The sequence below is a fragment of the Petaurus breviceps genome, unplaced genomic scaffold (assembly GCF_028583685.1).
Source record: "Petaurus breviceps papuanus isolate PSGF00001 unplaced genomic scaffold, PetGlider_PUasm1.0 558, whole genome shotgun sequence".
In the NCBI taxonomy this organism is placed as follows: domain Eukaryota; kingdom Metazoa; phylum Chordata; class Mammalia; order Diprotodontia; family Petauridae; genus Petaurus; species Petaurus breviceps.
Window position 1 is genome coordinate 4383064 of NW_027186376.1, and position 9814 is coordinate 4392877.

The window sequence follows — 9814 nt, forward strand, 5'->3', positions numbered from 1 at the left end:
GCCCTTCTCCACACCTCACTTTTCTCCTCTTGCTCTAGGATGGGTCCTAAGGCCCTTTCCAGGTGACTGGGAGCTCCCGAGGGCAGGGACTAGCCTTTGTCCTTCGTTGTATCCCCAGTGTACAGCACATTGCCTGGTACACAGGGGGCTTAAGAAATGCTTTTGTTTGACTGCCAGAAGCCTGTGTAACTTGAGGAATCAGACACATTTTGGTGGGGAGGGAGTTCTTACTTCTTTGGTCCATAGCCCTTACCTAGGCATGCTGGGAAAATGCACCTGGGTCCCCTGGGTCTGTGGAATCTGCCCATGCTCAGTCCCAGGACAGCATTAAAGAAAAGATGAGCTGACCAGAAGTCCAAAGAAAACAAGTCAGACCCCTCAGAAGCAGAGAGAGGCCCCGCTGGGGTCACCTTCTCTCCAATCTCTGGGATGTGCCTTTAAATCCCAACTCCCAGGCTGGGGTCCTCAAGGACCCTCTACTCCTGAAAGGCCCCAGAACTTCTCATCCTCTGCTTCCCTTTCCCAACCTCTACCCTCCATATGGCCAGACTTGGGGGGGCCAGGCCCCATTGCCAGAGATGTTGAGTGGGAAGGAGATAGAGGTTCTCTGAGGTTGAGGGAGGAAAGAAGGGGGATGTGGGGGGGGTGGAGAGTGGAGAACGTCCAGGGAGCCCTTCCTACAGGAGGCACTTCTGAACCCCAAGATCTCACCCCCAGGCTCCTAATTCTCCAGACACAGTGAAGGGAAAGACACCAAGGCCATATACATTCTTTATTTCTTGGCAGGAGCGTTAAGAGTCTGCAGGTACGGTTGGAGGGGAGTGTGTGGTCCATTAGATGGAAATGGTAGTGAGAATGGGCAACAGAAAAGTGATGGGCACCTGCTAACTGGCAATGCCGATGAGATGGGGACAGAATTTGCTGCAGGTCAGTGGAGGGGGTGACTGGTGACCCAGGGGTGGTCTCTAGGCTGATAATCCCCCCACAGAGGAAGGGGCCGAAAGGAGCCTGTGGACAGGTTGGTGTGCACAAGGGAGGGGGCGGCTGCCCCTGGGGAGGTGAGTGAGCCTGGCCAAGGAGAGGCCGTTACCAGCAGAGGACCCCAGGGCAGTATTTGTCAATGAGGCCCTGGTAGTATGGACGCAGCTTGGACACATCTGGCAGGTCCCCTGACTTGGTGTAGAGATCGAACTTACTGTAAGAGGTACAGAAAACGGGTCAGTGAGCAGGGCACCCCCAGGAAGGAAAGGAGCCGCCTCTGCCCCTACCCCTCCCAGCCTTAGTTCCCCATGCTTTTGTCCCATTTAACTGAAGGACAGCTAAACTCTGCTAAGGCGTTAATAGCTAAGGGCTTCATGGGGTCCTTCCCCAGTCTCTGCATCTGCCACATTCCTGAGCCAGAATCCTGCCAAACAAACACTTGCTCCATAGATGAATGAGTGAATGAGGCCCTCTGCCAGCTGCCTGTGTCCCTGGGGAGGCTCTCAGATGGTGACTGACCCCCAGGGGATATCGAGGAATCTGGGGTCTGTCAGAAAAGGGGCAGCCACACTCTGCACCTCAGGCTCCCTCCTGCTCCTCAGTCTCGGGCTCAGTCTCCCCTGCCTGCACTTTGCAGACTCCTCAGGCCCCACCTGGACCTGCTGGGGAGGTTTGGGTGTGAGCTGGCACTCGGGACATTGGTCAGGGGAGCCTAGGGGGTTTTGCCTTGCCTCCCTCGGCCCTGTCCTGGCCCAGGAAGCAAATAGCACAGGCTCTGGAGACATGCTCAAATGCTCTGTTTGACCCTGGGTTAGTCACTTTCCTTCCCTGATTCCCCATTTCTTCATGTGCTAAATAAGTATACTGAACTTATTCAGGGTCTCAGGTTCCTTCCAGCTCTAGAGGGATGAGCCCCTGCCTCAGTTTCCTTATCTGTAAAATGAGGAGATTTCTAAGGGCTCTCCTAGCTCTGCCCCTCCCATGGGGCTCAGCTCTTCTGACCACATGGCCAGGTCAGCCTTGGGTTGGAACCCAGGTCACTCCAGTGAGTGACCTTCCCACCACACAGAATGCCTCCCTACTTGCCCAAGATCACACCCCTTGTAAGTGACTGGGATGCAGGTCCCCAGACTCCAAGGCCAGGCCTGCCTCCTGGACTCACACTACCAGCCCTCCACTAGACTAGAAGCTTCCCGAAGGCAGAGCCTATGCCATTCTTCACACCTGCATCCCCAACACCCGGCATGGCGCCCTGTATGCAGTGGGCACTTTACAGAAGAGAATCCTCAGTGGGTCCTGGGCCAGAGGAGGGGAAGAATAGGGCCCAGAGCCAAGGACGGGCTCCTCCCCTACTGAGGATTCCCAAATCTGCCCCACCAACCCCTGCTGCTTCTTCTGGCCTAAGGAGAGGCAGGAGGCTCATCCCCCACATCCTGCCTGAACCCCAGAATAGTGTCCCCTGATCTACTTCAGCAGGGGGCAGCTCTGAGACCCCTCCCCAGCCCTTACTTGAACTCTTGCACCCAGGGCAACATGCTGAGGTCATGAGGACTGCAGAGGTGGCGGTAGTCACCGCCGGTATGCCAAGGGTAGAAGGAGTGGAAGCGAATCATGTAGAAGGCCTAGACAGGGAGGGAGGGAGGAATTATGGCCCCTTCATTCATTTTCTGGCTAGCCCAGATCCTGGCCTCCTACCCCCACCAAGCCCTGGGAAAGCCAGGCCTTGGCCTGGCCAGGTAAGTTCCCAAGCCCACCCCCAGGGAGCCAGCATCTTCCAGCCTCCTCTTTGCTCTGATTCATCAACAGTCCTTCCCAAACCCCAGGTCTAAGGCCCCAGAAAGCCTGGGCCCAACACGGCCCAGCCCCACAGGCCCATGGATCCCTACTCTCAAGGTTACTTGGTGGTCAGAGCCTAGCATGTGGCATCTAGGAGCCTTGCACTGTTAGCAGCTGGAGGCTGGGAAGTAGACACTTTGACCCCACTCACCTCCGGAGGCAGGGAGAATTTGTTGAACTTCATCATTCGATACATGTACTCTGTATAAGGAAAGAGGGTCACAGGCCTGGCTACCACCCAGCAGTCGTCACCTTGAGAGATATCCCACAAGGCTCCATTCTACTAATACTGTACCCCCTTTCCACAGGAGCCCATAGATAGCAGCCCTGGCCCTGGGTTATAAAAGGGGAGGTGGGTTTCATTGTTTTTACCTTGGGGCTTCCTGCAGGTTCCTATGTGATTGGGGAAGGGAAGAGTCTTTGGAGAAGCAGTGGAGGGCAAGGGGAAAGGTCTCACCATCATGGCCCCAGGACATCAGTACATTCTCCAGGCCACAGTGGGGCTTGTACATCCCATACTCAGTGCTGGAAAAAGTCAGAGTTGTGAAGAGGAATGGGGAGGGGGGCAAAGGCCTGGGGGGGGGGGGTCTGGGTGGGGAGATTTGGGGGAGGGGTAAGGACCAAAGACGGTTCTTCAGGTGTGTCTGGGTAGAGCTCATATGCATCTCTAATCACAAAGCCAAAGATTGTGTGTGTGTGAGTGTGAGTGTGTATGCATGTGTGCGGGTATGAGTGTGAGTGTGTGTCTGTGTGTGACTGTGTGTATGTGAGTGTCTGTGTGTGAGTGTGTGTGTGTGTGCCTGTGTGTGAATATGTGAGTGTGTGTGTGAATGTGTCTGAGTATAAGGGTGTGTGTCTGTGTGAATGTGTGTGAGTGTGTGTCTGTGTGTGAGTGTGCATGTGTCTGTATGTGAGAGTGTGTGTGTCTGTGATTGTGAGTGTCTGTGTGAATGTGTGTGAGAGTATGTGAGTGTGAGTGTGTGTGTGTAAGCAGGGGAGCAGGGGGTACTCTGCACAAGAGATCTGTGGTGGGGGAACCTGTGTATGAAAGACCTCTGGGGTTGGGGGGGTGAGTCACCAGTATCGAGGGTCCTTGGTGTCGGGATTGTCCTGAAAAGTTGAATCGCAAAAGACAACAGATTTTTGGGGGCGGCAGCCAACAGGGAAGGTGTCTCCAACAACTGACCACTGTGGGATGTGGAAGGCGACGGAATCACAGACTTGTGGCCATAGATTATGGGACCCTGAGTCAGCCCTCAAAATGGATCCCAGCCGAGAGCTCCCAGCTCAGGGCAGAGCCCAGGAGCCTTGGAACTCCAAGCTCGAAACCCATCCCAGAGGCCAGTGGCCAAAGCTCAGCTGGAAGCCCCATCCTAGCCTAGAGCCCAGAACCAGTCCAGCCTCTGACCCCAAACCAGAATCCATAAAGCACAGATCGGAACCCAGAGCCCCGAAGGCAGTGCCTGGGCTGGACTCCGCCTTCTTTGCTGCCCCTTCTTACCTGAGGCTCCCCAGCCATAACAAGGATCTTCCCCAGATCATGCAGCAGCCCCACGAGGTGGAACCAGTCTAGGGAGGAAGAAACCAGGACAGAAGGTGAGGAGGGGAGGGGTGCAGCTCCTGGACTGGGAGGGCAGAAGGGGGCTCTGCTGCGGGTCCCTAGCCTCCCAAAGGCAGGAACCTGTGGCAATCCAAGCTTGGACCTCCCTGGATAGAAGCTCCTGAGCACCATACCCCGAGGGCTCTCCAGAAATGGTGCTCAAACGAGTCGTGCCCTTTTGTACAAAGGAGGAAGCAGGTGCCCGAGGCCACCAAGCACCTATCTGGAATCTCCTAGGGAGAGAAAAGCTCAAGGCTGGGAACAGTGAAAGCAGGCCCTGCCCTCCAAGAGTTTCCATTCTCCTGGGAGAGAACTCCCTAGACAAGCCAAGTATAGACAGGACAGTCTGAGGCAGGACCGGCCATCCACAAACAGCTAAGGAGATCCGGGAAGGCTTCCCATAGGAAGTCACACCTGAGTAGCCGGGTCTGACGGGGCCGCTAGGGGGCACCAAAGTGCCCAGAGCTCTGGGTCCAGAGTCGGGAAGACTCAACCCACCTCAGACACGTCCTAGCTGTGTGACCCTGGGCAAGTCATTTCACCCTGTGTGCCTCATCTGTAAAATGAGCTGGAGAAGGAAAGGGCGAACCGTTCCAGTGTCTCTGCCAAGAAAACCTCAGAAGGGGCCACAGAGAGTCAGACACGATTGAAACAACGGATTTTGCAAGGCAGAAAAGAGGAGGGAGGGCACGACAGGAACCGGGGGCAGCTTTGCCAAGCTAAGGGAATAGCAGGGAAGCCAATCTGGCCACAGCAGAGAGAGTGTGAAGGGGCCGAGTGGATGGCCTGGAAAGGCAGACCGGCCAAGTCTGAGGCCAGCAGAAACGACCCCCACATTCTCTCCCTGGCGGTGGAAAGGGCTGTGTAAAGTTCATAGCAGTAGAAACATGTTACTATTGCTGGGATTCTCTGGGGCCCCTTTCTCTGGAAGCCTCTTCCTAAATTACTTCACATAGAGTCATTCCACCTTGCACTAATCTCCATACCTGGGAAGTAGGAAGGGAATTGAAGTAACTCTTAAGGAAGCATGCTCCTGAAGGGCAGGAACTATTTCCTCCCTGGCACTTGACCCCCAGTGCCCTATACATAATAGGACCTTAATTAAAAAATATCTTTCCTCAATGTAGCCTGAGCCTGGACTTGGTACCCAGGCTGTTGTCTGCCCAGGCAGAAGATCATCACCTCTCTTGCCCTAGTGCCCAGCCAAGAGAACATGGAGGGCAGGATCCAGGGAGCCCCTGGGTTCAGAACAAGGAGAGAGAGTCCTCCCCAGATGGTTTCTGGTAGCAGGGCATGGGACAGGGAGCAGATTAAACCTGTAGCCACCTTTCAGGGAGGAAGGGAGGAAGGAACCTGGTCCATTCACATAAAGACAGGATAAGAGAGGGGAAAACCCTGAGACCACAGGACGAAGTGAGTCAAGGCTCTCCATTCCTCACGTTTAGGATGAATCTGTCCCGGGGAGGGCTGAGAGGGGACCCCTCAGGAGGAATAGGGACAAAAGCAGGGAAGCTGGGGGACAGAAGGAAGCAGGAGGTACCCTTGTCAGGGTGAGCCTTCCGAATGCCCTCAGCTGTCTGAAATGCATGGAATGAATTGGGAAAGTCCACGTCAGGGTCGGACTCATCCACCAGCCTGTCCAGCATATCCACAGCCTCCATCACGGTCATCTTTTTGTAGGAAAATCTGCCATACTCCTCGATCTGGGGATGAGAACCACACACTGGGAAGAAGGATCCATTATCCCCTAAAATGGATCCCATGACACCACGGAAACTGACACCATCACACCCAGGTCCCAGACCCCTCACTAAAGACACGAAGCCATGACCGAGGACAGGTGCCCACCGCTGACCCAGATCAGTTGCCCCAAGGCAAAGGACCCCTTCTCCTATCTCACCTTCTTCCTGACAAAGTCCACAGTTTGGTAGGTGTGCATGAGCTTGTAGGTGTTGAAGACTCGATCCAGGAGGGGTCCTGACTGCAAGGCCCAGCCAGGTTAGACTGCAGCTCCTCCCCCTTCCACCCCACTGTGCCTAGGCCTCCTTATCCCTGACCCTCTGACCCTCTGTCTTCTACCCCTTGGCTGCACCACCCCCCCCGCCCCCTTCCTCCTTCACTGGCCACTGAAGTGGTTCTCTCCAGGATGGCAGGGGAGGGTCAAAGTCAAGGTCAGGGACAGGGAACGCTATCTAGGCCAAGCTGGCAGCTCTTACAGTGTAGTTTCGGAAGTCCTCTTTGTTTTTGCCCCCCTCAGGCCGGTATATCTGAGAAGGGTCTGGACCCTATGAGGGAAAGGGGAGAGGAGGAGGTGAGCTCAGCCAGTGTGAGAGAGGAAAGGAAGGCTAGGCTTCTGTTTGAGAAGGCCTCAGGAGGGGCAGGAGAGGGGGAAGGGACGCCACAGCCCAGAAGCATCAGCATCTGTACCTTATTCCAGAATATCACTAGAGAGGGAGAAAAAAGATTCAATAACCCTGGGACAGCTGGGATCACTGCCCTAGAAATGGTCAGCCTTGGGAAACCGAGATGTACTCAGATACGGTCCACTGGTCACTCACACCTCCTTCCAGACCCACTGAGTCTTGATCCAGATTCTTCTCAGACCCACTCAGTCACCGGCACACATGCACACTGTCCGCCTGGGCCGGGAGGGGGGGACAGAGCAGAGAACCCTGCCACTGTGGGTCTCAAAGAGGTTCAGCCCTGCCTCTGGGGTCAGAGAAAACAAGAAAACGCAACTTTGGGTCAGCTGAGCCCTGCGACCAGTGGGAGGGGAGCCACCAAGGACAGAAGGAAGGAGCAAAACTGGCTTACGAGCCCCGCTCCCAGGCAAAAGGGTCTGGGGGAGCCCCAGGAACTGGGAGCCACAATCGCTAGGGGGTGTCACGGGCACTGCTGGGCCTTTGCAGGCCTCAGTTTCCCCTCTAATGAGATGAAGAGAATGGCTCTGGCTTGTCCCCAGCATTGAGGTGGGAAAAGTGATGATGCAGGTCTGTGGGCCTGAAAGTCCCAAGTCTTTGGGTTCTGCTCCCCATTTTCTTCAACAGGCCCTCGCTCTGCTCCCCAGCCTCCTCCCATATTTGTCCCTTAGCAGCCTAGTTGGGGGGACTTTGGGGCCCCTGTTGGGGACTGGAGCAAGGGAGTGAATGAGCCTAGGGTGGCGAATCATGCCTCCCCAAACTGCATATTCAGCCACTTCCTTGCCTCAAAAGTTGTGGAAGCAAACTGGAGGAGGGGCACCCAGAGCTCAGAACCCTGGAGTAGCCTAGCAGTTGAGGAGGTACCCAAGAGCTCACGGCCCTGGAGCCATGAATAGCCTGGAAAGGAGGCACCCAGGCACTGAGGACTCTGGGAGCAGTCTGAAAGAGGGGGGACCCAGGCACTGAGGACTCTGGGAGCAGTCTGGAAGAGGGGGGACCCAGGCACTGAGGACTCCAGCAGCAGTCTGGAAGATGGGGGGGACCCAGGCACTGAGGACTCTGGGAGCAGTCTGGAAGAGGGGGGACCCAGGCACTGAGGACTCTGGGAGCAGTCTGGAAGAGGGGGGAACCCAGGCACTGAGGACTCTGGGAGCAGTCTGAAAGAGGGGGAACCCAGACACTGAGGATTCCGGGAGCAGTCTGGAAGAGGCAGGACCCAGGGACTCCGGACCCCAAAGCAACCTAGAGAAGGGGGACAGCCCAGCAGCATTTTGAAAGGCATCTAGGGAGACAGAACACTCACCATGAGAGTCGTCATCTTGGCCACAGGCCTAGTAATGAACAGGATGGGAAGGGGCTGTGTAGAGTGTCACCTGTGGCTTGTGTGTGATCTGTCGGAGCCCAGGGGGCTCTTATATATACACCCTTAGGTTACATAAACATTGGTGGAAGTGACCAGATGTGATCCAAGCTAGTTGGTCCTGACCAAGAGGTAATCAGTGACCATTTAACCTGCTGACCTTGGCCTGCTCACCACTGGTTAATATGTCAGAGTCTATCCCCTCCCCCTTCCCTGGAGGGCCCACTCTGATCTCTACTCCACAGAAAACACCTTTGGAGAGAGAGCAGGAGGGGGTGGGATGGGATGGAGTGGGATGGGGTGGGATGGGATGGGGTGAGATGGGACAGGATGGGATGGAATGGGATGGAGTGGGATGGGACGGGATGGGGTGAGATGGGACAGGACGGGATGGGTTGGGATGGAGTGGGATGGGATGGGATGGGATGGGATGGGATGGAGTGGGATGGGATGGGATGGGATGGGGTGAGATGGGACGGGGTGGGATGGGGTGGGATGGGATGGGGTGAGATGGGATGGGACGGGATGGGATGGGATGGGATGGGATGGGATGGGATGGGATGGGATGAGATGGGATGGGATGGGATAGGATGGGATCGGATGGAGTGGGATGGGGATGGGAGAGGAATGGGCTCCCCTGGAGTGGAAGACGGGCCAGCAGAGTAATCAAAGAATCCCCAAGGAAGGAGGTAGGCCAGTAAGGCTGGAGGAGCATGATATCTTGAGGGAAATGGAGAAGGCAGCTCAGTCATTAGAGCTTTCTCTCTCCTCCCCTCCTCCTCAGCTCATCACTCTTCTATCACTATCTTCCCCTTCAGCTTTCTTGCATGAAGAGTTGGCTCTATATGCACAAGTGATCCCACCCCATCCGTTTTCTCCAGCAGATTGCCCACTCTGTCCATGGTAACATCTCTCAAATACATCTCCTCTCTCACTAAACTTCCATTCTCTCCCTACCTATTGGTTGCTTTCCTTCTGCCTACAAACATGTTTGTGTGTCATGCTCAAAAAAACCCTCCCTCGATCCATCCCGTGACTCGAGATGCCCCATCTACAATGGGTATCGCCAGTACCTTCTTCTCACTCTTCTCTTAACACTAGCCTCCAACCTCACCGTCCAATGGAAACTGCCCTTTCCAAAGTCACCCGTGATCTCTTAATCGCCAAACCCAATGGTCTCCTCTCCATCCACACTCTTCTTGGCCTCTCTGTAGCCTGTGAAACTGCTGATCACCCTTCTCCCCTCGACACTATCGACACTAGATTTTCATGGCCCTGCTTCTTCCTGGTCCTCCTAATGATCTGACTTCTCCTTCTCCGTGTCCTCACCCGGGTTATTTCCACTAAGAATGGGGGCCCCAAAGGCTCTGTCCTGGGCCCTCTTCTCTTCTCCCTCTATATATATACTCTTTCATGTAATGATTTTATCGATGCCATGGATTCAGATTATCTTGACACAGGTGATTCTCAGATCTTTTACTGCAGCCATATCCAACCTCTCTGCTGATCTCCAGCTGCCCTTCAGACACCTCAAAGTGGATGCCCACTAGGCATCTTATGCCCAAACATGTCCAAAACTGACTTCATTATCTTCCAAAATCCTTTCCTCTCCCTACC

General features: G+C 55.1%; 1 protein-coding gene across 2 annotated transcripts; it reads right to left on the reverse strand.

Moving 5' to 3' along the window:
• Nucleotides 1-757: 757 nt before the first annotated feature.
• Nucleotides 758-8251, reverse strand: MIOX (myo-inositol oxygenase). 2 transcript variants are annotated; one of them, XM_069102927.1, is made up of 10 exons: nucleotides 8141-8247; nucleotides 6634-6702; nucleotides 6318-6398; nucleotides 5958-6120; nucleotides 4319-4386; nucleotides 3896-4005; nucleotides 3275-3342; nucleotides 2969-3018; nucleotides 2491-2603; nucleotides 758-1195 (listed from the first exon to the last, which is right to left on the reverse strand). In XM_069102927.1, exons 1-10 carry the CDS (start codon nucleotides 8153-8155, stop codon nucleotides 1087-1089), a joined length of 846 nt encoding a protein of 281 aa, XP_068959028.1. In that variant the 5' UTR covers nucleotides 8156-8247; the 3' UTR covers nucleotides 758-1086. The 2 variants fall into 2 exon arrangements, with proteins under 2 accessions (XP_068959028.1, XP_068959029.1); XM_069102928.1 differs by lacking the exon at nucleotides 758-1195 and having other exon boundaries at nucleotides 2518-2603; nucleotides 3190-3342; nucleotides 8141-8251.
• Nucleotides 8252-9814: the final 1563 nt, after the last annotated feature.